The sequence below is a fragment of the Lagenorhynchus albirostris genome, chromosome 5 (assembly GCF_949774975.1).
Source record: "Lagenorhynchus albirostris chromosome 5, mLagAlb1.1, whole genome shotgun sequence".
NCBI classification, from domain to species: Eukaryota; Metazoa; Chordata; class Mammalia; order Artiodactyla; family Delphinidae; genus Lagenorhynchus; species Lagenorhynchus albirostris.
Window position 1 is genome coordinate 86,992,572 of NC_083099.1, and position 19,456 is coordinate 87,012,027.

General features: G+C 36.7%; 1 protein-coding gene across 1 annotated transcript in view; it reads left to right on the top strand.

Moving 5' to 3' along the window:
* Positions 1-19,456, top strand: part of SLC9C1 (solute carrier family 9 member C1) — a 95,443-nt gene that overhangs the window by 54,180 nt on the left and 21,807 nt on the right. The window contains exons 14-18 of the mRNA XM_060149046.1: positions 2,795-2,914; positions 11,497-11,692; positions 15,370-15,558; positions 16,617-16,766; positions 18,666-18,717. Of these exons, the coding sequence (XP_060005029.1) occupies positions 2,795-2,914; positions 11,497-11,692; positions 15,370-15,558; positions 16,617-16,766; positions 18,666-18,717 (707 nt within the window). The remainder of the gene's footprint in view (positions 1-2,794; positions 2,915-11,496; positions 11,693-15,369; positions 15,559-16,616; positions 16,767-18,665; positions 18,718-19,456) is intronic.

The window sequence follows — 19,456 nt, forward strand, 5'->3', positions numbered from 1 at the left end:
AGGATGTATGATTGGGCAGAGGATGAGTTAAACTGCAATGCAGTTGCGACAGTGACCACCCAAAACCCAGACATACCTTCTTGTTCTAGGTCTCACTTCTGGTACTGCGGACACCAAAATTTCCTGCTCAAGTGGTCCTAAGCTTATTTCTAGGATCGCTTGGGCCTTTTCCCTTATGTCATGATCTTACAAGCAAACTGGGCCCTTGGTGTGCACCCCTCAAAACCTAAGACATGTGCCAGCCTGGTGTCCACTCACATGCACCGGCTTGAGGTACAGTGAGAGATAAAGCTGTGTGTGGGAAGAGAAACAGCCAGACACTAGAGCATGCTCTCACTGCAGTGTGAGTACAGATTTTCAAAGAGTCTAAGAGTTTTAATTTCAAGCCTAACCATGTAAATCATTATGACATTTTCTTTCCATATATGGTGCAAGTCCTCCACCTGCCCTTTTGCTCTAGGGCCCTCAAATGCTTAGGGGACCTGAGCGATGTTAGTGAAGTAGAGGGAGAAGGCTGGGCCGATGTGATCAATTTAAAACAATATGATTCATACTTTAAAGACAGATGCACTATGTACAGTGGAAGTTTTTAAATGAATGAACAAATGGCATGCTGAAAAGTAGTATCACTGCATTGTCCAGGAGAGGTTAACATATGTAGAATACATATAAAACAGTACCTATATAGAGCAATTCAGCCCACCACCTTGATTTTTCCTCTTAAAATCCACGAAGGCAGAAGAAACATATGCCTCTGAGGACCCAGAGTAAATGGGGTTAAGGTGTGAAAGGACTCGTAGTGGGCAACAAAGGCAAATTTTGATACATTTTCATTTATACATGCAAGAGATAAATATTGAATACTAACGTGTGCAAAACTATATGCCAGCACTGGGGAATATCAAGATCAGTGAAATGGTGTTCATATCAGAGAACTTTCTCTTAATTACACTTGTGTTCAGTGATAACTGCTTTGCTGTGTTGCTTTGGAGTTGATTTCACCATCTGCTGATCATTCCTATCCATAGCCCCACCTGTTGGGGTACCCTGTGGCAAGAAAACAAGTCTAAAGATAAAAACAGTAGGGGGTTAAATAGAGGTACCAGGACCTGTGCTAAGTGCCTGCGTAATTGCCTAAGAAGCAATACTTTGAATAGAGCTTATATTTATTGTCTTGTGTCAGATACAGTTTTAAACATATTACATGTATTACCCATTCAATGTCATAAAAATCCTATAAGTGCTACTATTATCTTTATTTTGCAGATGGGGAAAGTGGGGCACAGAGAGATTAAATAATTTACCCAGGGTTATTTAACTAACGAATTACAGAGCACGGGTTCAAAGCTATCCTACCTCACTATCCAGTTAGAGAGATCATACTCTTTTCCTAAATCAGGTCTAAACGGTGAACATGTTGATATAAAATAGGAACTCAGGAAAACACAATAATTTGGCCTGCAAAATATCACACACATTGATATCACAGAATTTTAGGATTCATAGGAACTTGTGAAATGATCAGATCTTAGCTTAGACATTAATTCCTTCAGAAAGGTTTCCTGATTCCCCAAGACTGTATTCAACACCCTCCTTTGTGGGTCCAGAGTGTCCTCTTCTTGTCTCTGCAGAACGCTTACTACACTTAACTGCAACTGTTGTTTGCATGTTTTACTCCACTAGTCTTCTGGATTCTTGAGGGCAGAGACCAGTATTTATGGTTTACCCCATGCATTTATCAAGCATAAAAGGTGCTCAATCAAATATTTTAAAAATCAGAAATGAATCAAGTCATATATACATTCATGATTTTCCATGTAATTACCACATGATTATATTGAATCACAGAGAACGGAATAACTTCCTTCTTTTTAATTATATCAGTATCCCTGTAACAGAGAAATTGCCCAAATTTTAGGCTGAGAACATCATAATCCATAGGAAGAACAAGGTCCACCTTTGTACTTAAGTCACCAATGCCTTTCCATTAAGCTGCATTTTAAGGTAGGGCCTCAGATCCAGGGATGGAGCCCCATCCTCCTTCTGATGAAGACAATGTAAGTATCTGGTCAGCAGCAGGTAAGTTCCTCATGAAACCAAGGGAATTTGCTGAGCAAGACCAAATGATAACATATAGATCTGAACTGCCTCAACAAAAAACCCAGAAGAAACCTACAGGCAACTTGGGGCAAATGTCTTTTGGCGGTTTATGAGCACCAACTTCTCCAAGTAACCATTTTTACTCTTTCACTTCTCCACTTGTATTTTCCCCATAAACTCCCTGATTACTTGCCCAGAAGGTGCAAGAAAAGAGATGGGTGAATGTGTGAGTTGGGCTGGATGCCTCATATATGCTTTCTCATTTAAGTTTCCCAGGCTGACATAAGTATTTTTACTTCCATTCTGAGAGCAAACAGGTTAATGAGGTAATTTGTTCACTGCCACCCAGATAATGGAGGATCAAACACAAAAACCCACATATATTTGAATCCCAAATATTTGAATCATGGTATGCTTTCTCTCCCTGAAACTTGACTTCTCTATTTTGAAACATTTATCTCCTTTTTTTTTTTTTTACTCTCTGTTTAATGATGAGTCCCACAATCTAACTTCATAATTACATATCCACCTTCATCTACATCTTCATGACTTGGACCTATGCCCATGAAAGTGTCTCATTTCCTGTCGTCACTAGACAAAATAGTTTTCCTGCCTCCTGACAATACTGCATTAAACTTATCTCAAAAATTTTAAAGCATATTTAAAGGTTCTTCTTCTTTTTTCTTTTTTTTAGATATATGAGTGCAGAGACAATAAAGAATTACTCTGAAAGCAAAAAAATTCTTGTCTTTACTAGAAAAGTATTGCTCAACTGGGTGTATAATACGAAAAAGGAAAAAGGGATCCCATCAAGGTAAGTGCTTTTAAACCTTACTAGAAATGTTATTATAATCATTTGAAATTTCCTTTTATTTATTTTTAAAAATTTATATCCTGAATACTTTGTAAAATATTTTGAGGTGGTTTACAACTAAATTACTTATATACATACAAAAAGTTACTTAAAGAAAAAAAGATATAGTGTAATAACTTTTATTATAGAGGTAAATTTCATACAAGATTAAACATTAACCATTTTTAAGTGTACCATTCAGGGTTATTTAGTATATTCACGTTGGGCAACCATCTCCTCTGTCAAATTCCACAGCATTTTCATTGCCCCAAATGTAAATCCAGTACCCATTAAGCAGTCACTCCCCATTCTCTCTTCCCCCCCAGCTCCTGGATAGCACTAGTCTGCTTTCTGTCTCTATGAATTTACCTATTCCAAATGTATTATATAGATAGAATCATATAACATATAGCCTTCGGTTTATGGATTCTTTTTTTTAACATCTTTATTGGAGTATAATTGCTTTACAATGGTGTGTTAGTTTCTGCTTTATAAAGAAGTGAATCAGCTATACATATACATATATCCCCATATCTCTTCCCTCTTGCGTCTCCCTCCCTCCCACCCTCCCTATCCCACCCTGGAAGCAACCTAAGTGTCCATCGACAGATGAATGGATAAAGAAGATGTGGCACATATATACAATGAAATATTACTCAGCCATAAAAGGAAACGAAATTGAGTTATTTGTAGTGAGGTGGATGGACCTAGAGTCTGTCATACAGGGTGAAGTAAGTCGGTTTCTGGATTCTTTCACTCAGCATAATGTTTCTTCCACATTGTAGCATGTATCTGTAGCATAAGGTTCATCTACTTTGTAGCATGTATGAATACTTTATTTCTTCTAATGGCTGAATAATAGTCCATTGTACAGACGTGCTGTATTTTCTTTATCCATTCAACGGTTGATGAGTATTTGAGTTGTTCTCAGCTTTTGGCTGTTGTAAACAGTGCTGCTATGAACATTTATGTACATGTATTTGTTTGAATTTCTGCTTTCCATCTTTTGGGTATGCACCTAGGAGTAAAACTGCTGGATCATATGAAAATAACATTTATTTAATTTAATTAATTTATTTAATTTCTTGAGGAAACACCAAATTGTTTTCCACATCTGCTAGATAATTATGAAATCAGGAAATGTGAGTCCATCCACTTTGTTTTCTTGTTCAAGATTGGTATAGCTATTCAGGGTTCCTTGCAATTCCATATGAATTTTAGGATTAGCTTGTCTATTTATGCACATAAAAAATGTCATTGAGATTTTCTTAGGAATTACATTTAGTTTGTAAATTGCTTTGAGTAGTATTACCATCTTAAAATATTAAACTTTCTGATTCATGAACATGGGGTGTCTTTTCATTTATTTAGATCTTTAATTCCTGTTAGGAATGTCTTAAAGTCTTCAGTGTACATGTCTTTGGTAAAATTTAATCCTAAATACTTTTATGCTATTTCAAATAAAATTGTGCTCCTGATTTCATTTTTGTAGTGTTTATTTCTAGTGTATAGAAATACAAGTTATTTCTGTATATTGATCTTGTATCTTGAAGCTTTGCTGAATTCATTTATTAGCTCTAGTTGTTTTTTGTGAATTCTCTAGGACTTTCTGTATTTAAGAGCATATCATCTAAGGATAGAGATAATTTTACTTTTTCCTTTCCAACTGGGATGTCTTTTATTTCTTTTCTTAGATTCAAGAGAGGTCTCCCTCTTCTCAATAGGAGTATCAGTAAATACCAAATGGATATTTTTGTACTATGGTTCTTTCAAAACCTTCAATAGTGACTTAGGCTACAACTTTCTGAGTACTTACTTCTGTTGATGTAACAAAGAAATGGAGATTTGAAAAACTAGGATTTATAGTCGTCTACCTTTTAGGCTGTCTCTTATGTATCACTCATCTCAGAGGAGGTAGTACAGATTCTGGAGTCAGATGGCTTAGTTTAGAATCCTAGTCTTTATCATTTATTAGCTGGATAAGTTTTACAGGTCTCAGTTTTCTCATTTGAAAAACGGATAAAGTAATATCGATGTCATATTCTGGAGACTGATATATGTAAAGCATTTGGCAAAATAACTGGCATATAGTAGGTACTAGTATATGCTAGTTGGGTTCACCTCTGCCTACATTATGGGATTGTTGTAAAGATTACATAAATAGTGTGTGTAGAAGCACTTAGTCCAGAGACTAGCACTAAGTAAGCACTTAAATGTTAGCATTTATTATTGTGCTAAATAAAAATTGAGTTCTCTAACCAGTGGATGAAGTCACTATCAAAGATGAACAAAGACACAAGGAAACAAATAATCGTGAGAGTGAATCAGCAGAAATAACGGCAGATTTATATCCCTAAGACTTCAGTTATTAAAATTATCCAATATGGACTATAAGTATTAATGAAATGTTGAAGTTAGTAAGTGATGGAATCACAAACATGAGCAAGGCCAATCACCAAAAGAAGATTTATATAATGAAAATGAAAAAATATATAATTTATATATAAATTCTATAACATGGAAAAAATATATATAATAGTTTCTACCACCTTTTCATTGCTTCCAAGGTAATTACCCAGGTCAGGTCTCAACACAGCTGGAGGGGGAAATATAGTGGCTGCTTCAGGAGACTACAACTTGTCAGCTGACGGAATTACAGGACCTGACATCAGCAAATACTAGTAGAACATATAAGGGGATGGGTCTTGAGGATATGGGACCAGAGGGCTGCAACATAAGGCCAGATTGGGGAGAAATTTATTGGCACAGAGGTCTTATCCATGATAATTCAGGATTCAACATTCTATCTAGGACACTTGGAGCTGGTGCTATTATATTCCTGAGATGGTTCTTTGAAGCTTGACCAGGCCAATAACCTACAATAAATGAAGTGAAGATGATAAAATTGGAATATTTAACCAGATTTATTATATTAGAATGAAGAACCAACCTCATGATCTTGTTCCCTGCGAAAGAACGGAGGATATTTTCCTTCACCAAGGCAATAGTGAGAAACTCAATGATAGATGTCCTCTGCAGGACATGGTTAACCATCATTAAGTCTGCTGTGGAACTGGCCTCTCTAGTATCAAAAGGAAATGGGAATGGCAGAAGACAGATGGCAACACTTAAATGTCAGAGGCAAGGTGGGCATACTTTATTTTGTGGACAGCAAACCTGGAGTAGCAGTCAGAGTGTTTGACCTAAGGATGGGTAACAAATATTGTATATTAAAAGACAATATAGACAAACAATTAACTATGTTATTACTTGACTTTTCTAAAGATAAAAAGGGAGAGCTGTTGAGCAAAGGGATGAAGTCAATTACTGCAAGATAGCTAAGTCAATTCTCAGAACCAGAGTCCTTGAGAAAGAACTCAAGCACCACAAATATGTAGGATAAATATTTCCTCAATCTTCTCTCAAATGGACATTTAATCATTTTACCAGAGTTCCTGTGCATTGGGAAAAGAAAATACTCAGACTCTGTTAGGACTTTGGGTTATGGCATTTTAAATGATACTGATATCAAAGGCTTGAAATACTATTGTGTTCCTCAAGTTAAACTGGGAGCTTTTAGGCCAGATAATTTATGGAGTTTCTGACCCAGTCTGTCTCATAGAAGTCCACCAGGTCCACTGTGTGGTTATTTCCCTAAGTCCCTAAGTGTATAATTGGGATGAATATACTTAGTGTCTAGCTGAACACAAACATCGCCTTGTTGACCTATATTGTAAGAATCATGGCAGAAATGGCCAAGTGGAACCCTTGGCCAAAATAGTAATGAGAAGCAATATAGCATTCCAGGAGGAGTTTAAAAACTAACGCCAACATTAAAGATTTAAAGGAATTGTAAGTAATTCCCATCATATTCCCTTTAATTTATCTATCTGACATAAACAAATCAGATTATAGTCAATTATCAATTTAAGCAGAAGGTAACCTCAAGTGTAATGCTGTGCCAGATGTGATTTTATTGCTGGAAGAAATTTTAGAAAGCAGTCTGTTCTCTCAACCAAGATGGTGGCATTGAGACTCCTGAACTCAATTCCTTCCATGGACACACCAAACCTACAGCTAAACATGGATGAGTTCTCCTTGAAAGAAATCCAGAAACTATCTGAGCAACTCCTACACATCAAGCTAATGAGAAAATACCTACTTTGAAACAGGTAGGAAAGGCTGAGACACACTTTCACCATAAAACTCACCCCCTAGCACAGACATACAATCGGAAGGGAACACACAGCTCCCAGTCTCTCCCAAGAAGCAAAGGGCTTGAGCCAATATCTAGTACCCCAACTTTTAAGACTTCACCCTAGGGGATGGGCCCCCAAAATACCTAGTTCTGAAATCTAATGAGACTTATAACCACAAAATACACAAGACTAGAGCAGACAAAGAAACAGTTCTTAATGGGTTCATGAGGATGTTGTCTCCTTGGAAGGAGCTTGTGTAAAATTTGGCACCCTGGATTTTGTGGCTGCCACACAAAGGACACACCTCTTGATTGCCTGGCTCTAGTGGCCAAGGGGGCTTGTATTTTAGGACCCACAGGACTGTAGCAAACAAAGGAACACTTCTTAATGGACTACACCTCCAGGATTCAGTGCAGATGGAGCAGATAGAAATACCCATCTCCCAGTCTTTCCCTGAAAGAAGTCTATTTGCATACCTCAAAAGCTGCTACCTGAGGAGTCCAGTTTCCAATCAGCTTGCATCTAGGTGATGAATGATACTCTCCACAATGGGACACAAACATCCTCAACTACTGGGAGCCACTAAGAGCAAATAAGGCAGCTTGGACAATCACGAAGGTCTGAGAGACAACCAAGAGCTCAGGCTAGGCTGAATGATAAGGTTTATCTACACAAGACCAGTCCATCAAGACTGAAAGAGGTGGCTGTTTTATCTAATATGCAGAAACCAACACAGAGCATGAAGGAAAATGAAGAAAGAGAGGAATATGTTCCAAACAAAAAAACAGAATAAAACTCCAGAAACACCTTAATGAAATTTAGATAAGTGATTTATCTCTTAAAGAGATCTATTAGAGTGATTTAGCTGTTAGAGAGATCAAAGATGCTCACTAGGGTCAGAAGAAGAATGTATAAACAAAGGGAAAAATTTAACAAAGAGATAAACAATATAAAAATGTCCCAAACAGAAATCACAGAGCTGAAGAATAACTGAGCTGAAACATTCAATAGAGGGGTTTAACAGCAGACGAAATCAAGCAGAAAAAAGGATAAGCAAACTCAAAGACAAGGCAGCAGAATTCATCTAATCAGAGGAGGAAAAAAAAGAATGAAAAAGAGTGAAGATAGCTTAAATGACTCATGGGACACCATCAGGTGGACCAGTATTTACATTATAGGGGTCCCAGAAGAAGAGAGAAAGAAAGGGGCAGCAAACTTATTCAAAAAACTAATGGCAGGAAACTTTCTTTACATAGGGAAAGAAACAGACATCCAGATCCAGGAAACTCAGTAATTTCCAAATATGATTAATCCAAAGAGACCCACACCAAGACACATTAGGTAATTAAATTGTCAAAAGTTAAAGACAAGGAGAGAATATTAAAAGCAGCAAGAGAAAAACAATTTGTTATATACAAGGGACACACACACACCAATAAGGCTATCAGCATATTTTTCAGCAGAAGCTTTGTAGGTCAGAAGAGAATAGCATGATATACTCAAAGTACTGAAAGAATAAAAAAAGAAAAAACTACCAACCAAGAATTCCCTACCCAACAAAACTGTTCAGAATTGAAGAAGAGATAATGAGTTTTTCCAGGCAAGAAAAAGCTGAGGAATTCAGCACCCTCAAGACCAGCCTTAAAAGAAATGTTAAAATGGACTAAAGTCCCTTTCAAGGTAAAATGAACGGGAATTTTTTAATAACAGGAAAACATATCAAAGTATAAATTTCATAAGTAAATAAATATATAGTAAAATTCAGAGTACTCTAATGTTGTAATAATGGTAAGTCACTTATAAATCTAGTATGAAGGTTAAAAGGCAAAAGTACTAAAAATAACTACAATAATTTGTTAATGGATACACAAGGTAAAAAGATGTAAATTGTAACATCAAAAACATAAAATGTGGAGAGGAGGAGTAAAAATGTAAAGATTTTAGTATGTATTCAAAGTTAAGTTTATCTTAAAATAGACTGTTATAAATATAAACATGTTTTATGTAAACCTCATGGTAACCACAAAGCAGAAAACAATTGTAGATACACAAAAGATAAAGAGAAAGGAATCTAAGCATACCACTACTGAAAATCATCAGTAGATAGGTATGGATTTACTATTGCCATTTGATAATTGTTTTCTTACTACTTTATATAGTTCTTTGTTCATTTCACATTCTCTTATCTCTTAAATTGATGCAGCCACTGTGGAAAACACTATGGAGACTCCTCAAAAAATTAAAAATGGAACTACCACATGATCTAGCAGTCCCACTTCCGAGTATATATCCAAAAGAAATAAAAACAAGATATCAAAGAGATATTTGCACTCCCATTTCACAGTAGCATTATTCACAATAGTTAATATACAAAAATAACGTAAGTGTCCATCAATGGATGAATGGATAAAGAAAATACAATGGAGTATTATTCAACCATGAGAAAGAAGGAATTCCTGCATTTGTGACAACATGGTTGGATCTTGAGAGCATTATGCTAAGTATAAACCAGACTGAGAAAGACAAATACTGCATGGTATCACTTATATGTTAACTCTAAAAATAAGTAAAATGAAAAAAATGAAATAAAATAATAGATTTTAAAAAGTCAACTCATAGGGACTTCCCTGGTGGTGCAGTGGTTAAGAATCCATCTGCCAGTGCAGGGGACATGGGTTCAAGCTGTGGTCCAGGAAGATCCCACATGCTGTGGAGCAACTAAGCCCGTGTGCCACAACTACTGAGCCTGCGCGCTGCAACTACTGAAGCCTGCGTGCCTAGACCCCATGCTCCACAACAAGAGAAGCCACCACAATAAGAAGCCCGTGCACCGCAACAAAGAGTAACCCCTCCTCGCCACAACTAGAGAAAGCCTGTGCACAGCAACAAAGACCCAACACAGCCAAAAATAAATTAATTAATTAATTCATTAAAAAAAAATAGTCAACTCATAGAAACAGAGAGTAGAAACCAGAGCTGAGGGTTTGTGGAAATAGGGATTGGTAGAAGGTTACAAACTTTCAGCTATAAGGTGAATAATGCCTGAAGATCTAATGTAAGACATGGTGACTATAATTGAGAACACTGTACTTTATAACTGAAATTTGCTAGAGAGTAGAACTTAAATGGTCACACCCCCAAAAAAGAGTTATGTGAGGTGATGGGTGTGTTAATCAACTAGATGGGGGGAATCCTGTCACAATGTATATGTATATACATTGTATTGTATATATACATGTATATATGATGTACACTTTCAATATCTACAATTTTTTATGCCAGTTATACCTCAATATGGCTGAATTTTTAAAAAAATAGAAAAGGAAAACAGTCTGGAGAGAGGGCTGAGAAGGGCAAAGGCAGTGTTACCATAAACTTAACAAAGCTTACACTCTATGGCTCCTCCCTCACACTGGCACTGCCTGAGGCCTTGGAGGATTTTTGCAATTTGATGACAGCATCATATATGTATTCATAATTTCATCTTCTTTTCCTTAAACAGGGGTCCAAATTGTAAAAATTTCAGGTCCTGCGTAACACGGATCTACCTCTAAGAATAGAGAAATAATCCAGCACTTACCCACTCTTCAATCAATAATTGATTAATAATTTCATTTGAGTTTTAGCAATAATAATGCATTATTATACTAGTTGAATAATTTAAAAATAAAATTAAAAATACATTAAGTAATTCCTCTCACCCACAATTCTGTCTAGCATACTCAGTATAAAAATAATTTTTCAAAGCATGTATGTTAATTTAAAGTTTTTGATAAAATATGACCTAACCTGTTCCACTACGACACATGCTGGGATTTGTTCCAGATTATATGCCTTGACAAGGAAAAATGCTCATGATCCATTGCTAAGAGAAAAAACAGGTTATAGAACAATATGTATGATATAATTCCTTTTGTATTTATAAATATGATTATATAAACAAAAATATTGGAAAAATATTCAAACTGGTAATAGTAGCCATCTCTGAGAAGTGAAATTATTAGAAGGTGGGAGAGATTTGCTTTGTTTTTTTTTTTAATATTTCCAATTTGAATTATCCCTGTCTTATGATCTGAAGTATTTCTACTAAAAGTATAAGTAAAAATGAATGAGAGGTGAGGAAAGTGAGAAAGAGGGGAAACCAGCCTGAAGATATTTAGCAGAGGAAGAAATTAAAGGAAAGTATATGAAGTAGGATGCCAGAAAGTGTATGGTATTGACAGCTACTTCTCAGAATTAAGCTGGGCTTTGTAGCTGTTGATGATTAGGACAGAACTGAGCATATATTGAAATTAATTCAGTGTAATTATTTTGTCAGATAAAACTATCTTTTTTTTTTTACAGCCATTGCTTTCTTCGTGTATGTCATAAAATAGTATTTACTGATGAATTTGAGTATGTCGGATATCTTGTGATACTAATGAATATATTTCCTATTATAATTTCTTGGATATCTGTGTTAAACGATATCTATGAGCTTGAATTAGCATATGCTAACTACTCTTTTCTTGCATTTTATATCACGGAGGCACTACTTAAGGTAAGCTAAAATGTGATTGTGTGTGTGTGTTTGTGTGTGTGTGTGTGATATGTCTAACAGGGAGATTTCCTAATTTCATTTTTCAACACTAGCTACAGGCAGTTTTCCAAAGGAGTGTATAAAATTCTCCCTCACTCCTCAAACAAATTTATTTTTTAAAGGTGATTTTAGGGTGACAATAGAAAATATTCATACTTTAGGGACTGATTTTGTATTTGCAAATTTTTAATTAGTGTGTGTCAAAGAGATGCAGAGTGAGTTAAAAAGGTATTGGCAAAGTTCTTTAACTTAGCAGAGAGGTGAGCACCTGGATGTTCATTTTATTATTATTTTTTTAATGGAAGATTTTTTCTTTCTTTCTTTCTTTCTTTCTTTCTTTCTTTCTTTCTTTCTTTCTTTCTTTCTTTCTTTCTTTCTTTCTTTCTTTCTTTCCTTATTTTTGGCTGCTTTGGGTCTTTGTTGCTGCGCACCGGCTTTCTCTAGTTGTGGCACGCCGGGGCTACTCTTCGTTGCAGTGCGAGGCCTTCTCATTGCAGTGGCTTCTCTTGTTGCAGAGCACAGGCTCTAGGTGTGCAGGCTTCAGTACTTGTGGCATGTGGGCTCAGTGTTGTGGCACATGGGCTTAGTTGCTCCACGGCATTGTGGGACCTTCCCGGACCAGGGCTTGAACCCGTGTCCCCTGAATTGGCAGGTGGATTCTTAACCACTGCACCACTAGGGAAGTCCCATTTTATTGTTTTTATACTAGATAGATAAACAGATGGATAAGTAGATTGATAGAAATTCATTTATACTTGAAAAACATTTCATAATTTGATTTGTTAAATCCAGTATAAAGGTAGCTGTTAAATGATGGAAATGTATTGATGGGTCCACAAACTGATAATAGTATTGTGTCATATGGATCAAGTTGTAATATAAAATATTTTTAGCCAGATGATTTAAATAGAAGAATTATATATGATATTCAAACAAAGTGGATGAAATCTCGAATTGTTACTGGAAAATTAAAATGCTACTGCAGAGCTGTGATTGGTGGGGAGAGGGGAATGGCTTCACATTCAATCACATTGTATGTAATAAATTCCAATTAGTTGGAACGACCATAGGAGATGTCACCTAATTAAGAAGAAATAAAGCAATTAGGGTTAGGGTTAGTACCAGGGTGAGTGTGAGTAAAGGATTCCCTAAAATCACTTAATATGTACTATAGTGGAAAGAACACCGAGCTGGGATGCAGCAGACTTGGCTCTGGTTTTGGTTTTCTCTGACAGACAGTTAGCTGTTCACCAAGTCACTAAACTTTTCCCAACCTTAGTTTCTTCTTCTGTAAGATATCAGGGTTGGCCTAAATGAGAGGAAATGATCCCTCCAGCTCTGTGGTCTTTGTACTTTGCCAAGTTTAAGCTTCTGTCACAACTGTGCATAGCCATAGCTCCTTCAGTCAGGTCCACTTAAGAGAGCAGAAAAGGACTGCAGAGACTTCGCTACACTTCATAGCTAAGAGGGTACTCCCAAATGTGCAACTCTGTTCTTGTCTCTCCCTTCTATTTAACTCAGGATTCATCGTCACTGCCCGATTTACAAGCTTGCCTTCACTTATTTTCTTCACAACTGTGCATAGCCATAGCTCCTTCAGTCAGGTCCACTTAAGAGAGCAGAAAAGGACTGCAGAGACTTCGCTACACTTCATAGCTAAGAGGGTACTCCCAAATGTGCAACTCTGTTCTTGTCTCTCCCTTCTATTTAACTCAGGATTCATCGTCACTGCCCGATTTACAAGCTTGCCTTCACTTATTTTCTTTGCTGTCTTTTCTACACAAGTTCAGTTCTGCTCCCTTTGTACTATGCCTATTAAAAATTCATTATGTTAATAACAACAATAATAAATGATCACTAAGGTACCAGGTATCATTGCAATTATAACATTTCAAATCCTTGTTAGCCCTTTAATGTAGATATATATTATGACTTGCATTTTACAGATGAGGGACCTGAGTCTCTGAGAAGCTGTTTAAGGTCACATAGCTAATGATAGTAGAGTTTGGATCCAACCCCTCAAAGTTTGTGTTCTTTCTAATACACAATTCTACCTTAAACTTTCCTTCTTGTATTTTCAAACTTTTCCCAAAACACTCCTCAACCTATTAGAGTAATGGATCTTTTGAAACTTTCTCAGAGGAAGAGTAATCACTCTTCTATATCTGAGTGCTGGAGGCTTCCATTACCTGAATTTCTAACCATTCTTTAACAACCTTATATTTAACAAACCCTCTTCCTTTGAAGCCTACACTATCCTTTTATACCAAGCTCTTCCTCTCCTGTGGCTGTATTCTATTGACCTCCAAAAAACTCCTTCACGTTTCCAAATACTGGGCATCTGGATAAAGTCTTACTGTTGATACCAGTTCTTTCAAGTTCCTAAGAGAATGATCTAACCTATATTCTGTTTCAATAAGAAGGAAATGAGACATCTACAGTAGCTGAATGGTGCCTTGAGCAGGACCTCACAAGACCAGGATCTGGTCTTCCGCTCCCTAGATTCAGACACTGAATTTCCTCAGCCCCGCCAAATGTGAGCAGACTCAAGGGAAATGACTCTCTACCACTAAACACACAACAGTCTGTTTACAAACAAGCATGACAGTTTCTTAATTTGTAATCGAGCTTACACTTTCCCTGGCGTAAATAAGTCTGTCTCCTACAGTCTCTGAATCATAGTGAGTAGGGGGATCGGGCTGCTAAAAAAGACAAATTAATCAAATTTACAAATCAGTATCTTAAGGGTTATGATAGAGACCTACACAGGGTGCTATGGGAAAAAAATGGAGTTCCTTACACAGAATAGTAGGTTTAGAGAAGGAAGGCTATTAAGGAAAGGAGATGCTTGAGTTGAATTCTGAATAATGAATAGGAGTCAAAGTAGGGAGTATGTGAGTGGACAACAAGAATAAGGGAAAACTTAGAAGCAACAATGTGACACATACAAGGAACAATATTCCTAATGACAGGAGCTTAGGGATGGGCTGGTCACGATGCAGATTGGAGAGATGTTAAATCTGTGAGGAGGATATGGAAAATGAGACAGGAGACACAGACGTGAATTAAATAATAAAGGGCCTCATGGGTCAGGCTATCTCAACCACTTCCCTTGCATCAACTACCATTCATAGTCTAATGATTCCCAAACTCATGTCTCCAGCTCAGATTTTATTCCGAGCCTCAGATCATATAGACAACTGATGACTGGATCTCTTCAATAAAATACTGTGCAAACATCTCAAACAGCATATTCAAAACAAATGTATCATCTCTAAACCTACTCTTGCTTCAAAATTCCCCTGGAAACCTAATTTCCCAGGCTGGATTCCACAATCATTTTTGACCGCTCCTACTCTCTTAGTTATAGTAGGTTTTCAATAAAAATTTTTTAAATAAATAAAGAATGAATTAATAAGTTAGTAGGTATTTTGAATATTTTATCTCTTGGAATAGATATTTCAATATTTTAACCATTTAATTTCAAGTTGATATGATCACTTCCTAGTATTTTAGACAAGTAGAATCTTAAGGTAGATCAGAGAAAAACCTAACTAGTAATGTTTCAGTTATTATGGAAAATGGTGTAGTAAAAGCAAAAACAAATAAGATAATATAATTTCTTTTTAAATCGACAGATAGCAGCAATGAAGAAGGAATATTTTTTACATGCCTGGAATCTATTTGAGTTAACAATTACATTAATTGGCATCATAGATGTAATGCTTATTGAGACAAATTCCATTAATTATCATACTTTTGATTTGATTCAAACAGTGGTCTTTATAAAAGTTGTTCGATTTCTTCGCGTTCTACGCATTTTGAAGGTAAAGAACTATTAAATCATGCAGTTTCGAACTGCTCCTGACTGCTTCATGAAATATGGACTAAAATCAGTTTACTAGTGTTATGGTTTCCACTTTCTGTTGGGCTGATGTTTATATTTTAGATCCCTTTGACAAATTAAATTTTATAACAGATTATATTATGAATATCCAAGTTATATTAGAAATTTGTTTAGCACATGAAAGTACAGAAATACTCATCACAGCTTCTCCTTTGAATAGAGAGCACATGAAAACTCCAAAGTAATGTTTATTCTTATGAATACCTGAAATAAATGATGGAAATCAACAAAACAAACCATGTAGCGACAAAGCAAATAGTATACATTCATACAAATTAAGAAACCGAAAAATACACATTCTGTGTTATATAAACTCATAATATTATAAAATCACAGCATCAAAAATGACCTTTGACTGTCTAATTAATGTCTTCCTATAACAAGTATAATGAGTAGTTATTTATTTCTATATGAGTGTGGAGATTATGGAGCATGGACTTAGGGATCAGCCAACTCTGCTGAAGTTAGGAGACTGTACAAGGGTAACAGATAACCTGGGGACTTAAACCCTCAGCAAAGAAACAATGAAAAGTTAATTGTGGGGCCAAACAGGGAGTATAGTTGTGGTGGACTCTCACTCAAATGAACCATCTAGTGAACAGTTTAGTGGGAGGTTTAGCAGGTAAAAGTGACAGTACTTTATAGACGGTCATTTTATGGCCTAAGCCCAGAAGATTAATCACATTGTTTTCCAAGAATTTAAACCAGTTGAAAATAGCATGCAATTCTCTCTAAGGGAAATAAGTAAAGAATAAAGTCTTAACCTCACAGAGACATCTAATATTATTAGTTACGGGGAAATAGCTCTAGCCATGAAATTATAGAGATACTATGAATAAAATAACCAAGAATCTTGACAAGTTACTATAGTTACCATTGAGAGCATGTCATTTTTTATTAATACCTATTTTAAACTAACCAACATAAAATCAACTATAATTTGTACAATTTATATTAAATAGTGGTCCTGTTTTTTAGCTCGTAACACCAAAGTTGCTGCAGATATTAGATAAAAAGATGAGTCATCAGCTGTCCTTTAAGTATGCTATACTAAAAGGATATATCCAAGGTGAAGCAGACATAATGACTATAATTGATAAGATTGCAAGTTCTAAACAGATTAAACAGGTGAGGAAAACTTTAAATACTAAGAAAATGGTTTATGTTCCTCACCCCTCAGTCTCCCTCACCCATCATGTCTTCTGTCTATATATGACCCTTGATTCCTGGTTTGCTAAGAATTGTCTGTAAAAACTGAAACTGATCAACATTTAGATTACTCAGAAGGCTCCTTATTGAAGTGTCTATGCCATATTAACAAGTTATGAGGCTCTTGGAGCACATCCTTTTGTCCTTGTGGAGCTGTCATGAAACCTGTGTGCAGCGGTCAGCTTCTCTCAATGCAAGTTCCAGGATCTGTCAGGCTACAGATGCATTAAATAGGAAATATTGGAGGACGATAAGTGATGGCAGGGTTGAGCCAACGGACCTTCCTCATAATTCCCAAAGGTTCCTTCTATTTCTCTATATCCCTGATTTTCCCACAGTAAATAATGAAAGAAGTAAAGGATGGGGATATGGCAAATGGAAAGGAGTACCAATAACTTACTTAGAGGGAAATCACATCTAATTCTCTCATTATACAGATGAGAAAAATGAAGCCAAGAGAGGTTAAATGATTATGCCAAAGTCACACACATAGCTAATAAACAGCAAAGAGAATGCTAGGGCCTAAGTTCTAGACCTTATTTTTCATTTTCTCAATTAGGCAGATTATATGTCCCCACAAATTTGCCAGCTATGTGGAATTAAGCAGTCACCTTTCAAGATAATTTAGAACATTTGAATGCTATAGTCTTTTTTTTTTTTTTTTTTGCGGTACGCGGGCCTCTCACTGTGGGGAGAGGCCTCTCTCGTTGCGGGGCACAGGCTCCGGACGTGCAGGCTCAGAGACCATGGCTCACGGGCCCAGCCGCTCCGCGGCATGTGAGATCTTCCCGGACCGGGGCACGAACCCGTGTCCCCTACATCGGCAAGCGGACTCTCAACCGCTGCGCCACCAGGGAAGCCCTGAATGCTATATTCTATATGCTATATGTCCAAAGCTTTGTAGTTGAGAACATTGACACTCAATATGTAGTTGAATACAAAGAGCTGTATCTTTTCTCTCTTCACCACCTGTAACTATAAAACTATTTTGCTGCATTTTATTACCTTTATAACCACTCATATTGAGGATACACAGTAGAAAATACAGAAGGACTTGAATCTCTAAGATATTGGCCAGTTTCAGTCCTCATTTCTGCTCCCACATAGTTTGGTTAAAACTTCTATCTCATTTAAGGTTGAAAGCCACACCTGTTTCCGAAATTTGGAGGCTATCAAAAATTGAATGGGAGAGTACTAGCATGCCTGCAGTTTTCAGAATCAATAATATCCTAAAGTAAGTTACTTTAAGAAAAAATATATGACTTACCTTTAGGCTTCTCAAAATTAGCCTAGGTAATGCCGCTTCTTATCCTCTCCACCACTCTTGCTGGAGTAAAATAAAATTCATTGCACAAAATTCAATTCGAATTCCTGAAAAGTTCCCCATCATATTTTTCTTTAAAGTTATTTTTTTAATTCAGTTTATTTATTTATTTTTGGCTGCGTTGGGTCTACATTGCTGCTTGCAGGCTTTCCCTAGTTGCAGTGAGTGGGGGCTACTCTTCGTTGCAGTGCACAGGCTTCTCATCGCAGTGGCTTCTCTTGTTGCGGAGTACAGGCTCTTGACACACGGGCTTCAGTCGTTGTGGCACGCAGGCTCAGTAGTTGTGGAGCATGGGCTTAATTGCTCCACAGCATGTGGGATCTTCCCGGACCAGGGCTTGAACCCATGTCCCCGGCATTGGCAGGCGGATTCTTAACCATTGCACCACCAGGGAAGCCCTAAAGTTATTAATTTAGGTTAAAAATTCATCAGTTGCAAATGTAAAGACATTTTATAACAGTTTTGTTTCCCAAAACATTTCTTTTGTTCCGTAGATGTTATTAAGGAGGATAATGAAGAATACAGGACATGCTATGGAAGAGCTAGGTAGGTACCTCTCACCCTAAAGATCTAACATGACCATCTCTTATCATCGTTTCTTCAGAGAGGCAATGGTTTTGATAACAAAACTGATCTTTGAGGAGACCTACTTACTATCAATAATAAAATGAATAACTTCAACAATCAACATGATCGTATCTTTGGCTGGATGAGAATAGTGTAATATTACCCCTCCACATTTGTTCTCTCTGCCTTATACCATAGTGAAGGACTTTTAATTTCTGTTTAAAGAAAACACATTTGCATGCCATGGTTATGCATGTCTTTATCACCTTATAAATTCTGTTTTCTTCCAAACATACCTTCCTGAGCAACACAAGGAAAGAAGCTATTTTTTCCTCCGTTTGCCACAGAGTTGCCATCTGACAATTTAGGCTTTAAAACGAGTTGAAATCGGAACAGAGCCTCACAGATCGCTGATGTGACTGCTAGGAGACTCAGTGCCCAAACGTGACAACAGCCTGTTCTCTGAATCACACCAATTCATGGTCCTAGTGCAGCACAAATCCTGGGAGTGAGACAGACACATCCCTATAGCACAGTGTTTACATGTATGGAGAAGAAGGGGGTTTGGTACCAGATGGTGGACAACAAAAGAACACAGCAAGCCTGGGAATGAGGCCAAGCATGAGAGATCTTGCATGGCAGATGGTTGTCAAGCCAGACAAGAGGTCATGACCAAGAAAAAGTCCTAAGTGGATGAAACTCTCATGGGCATCCAGGA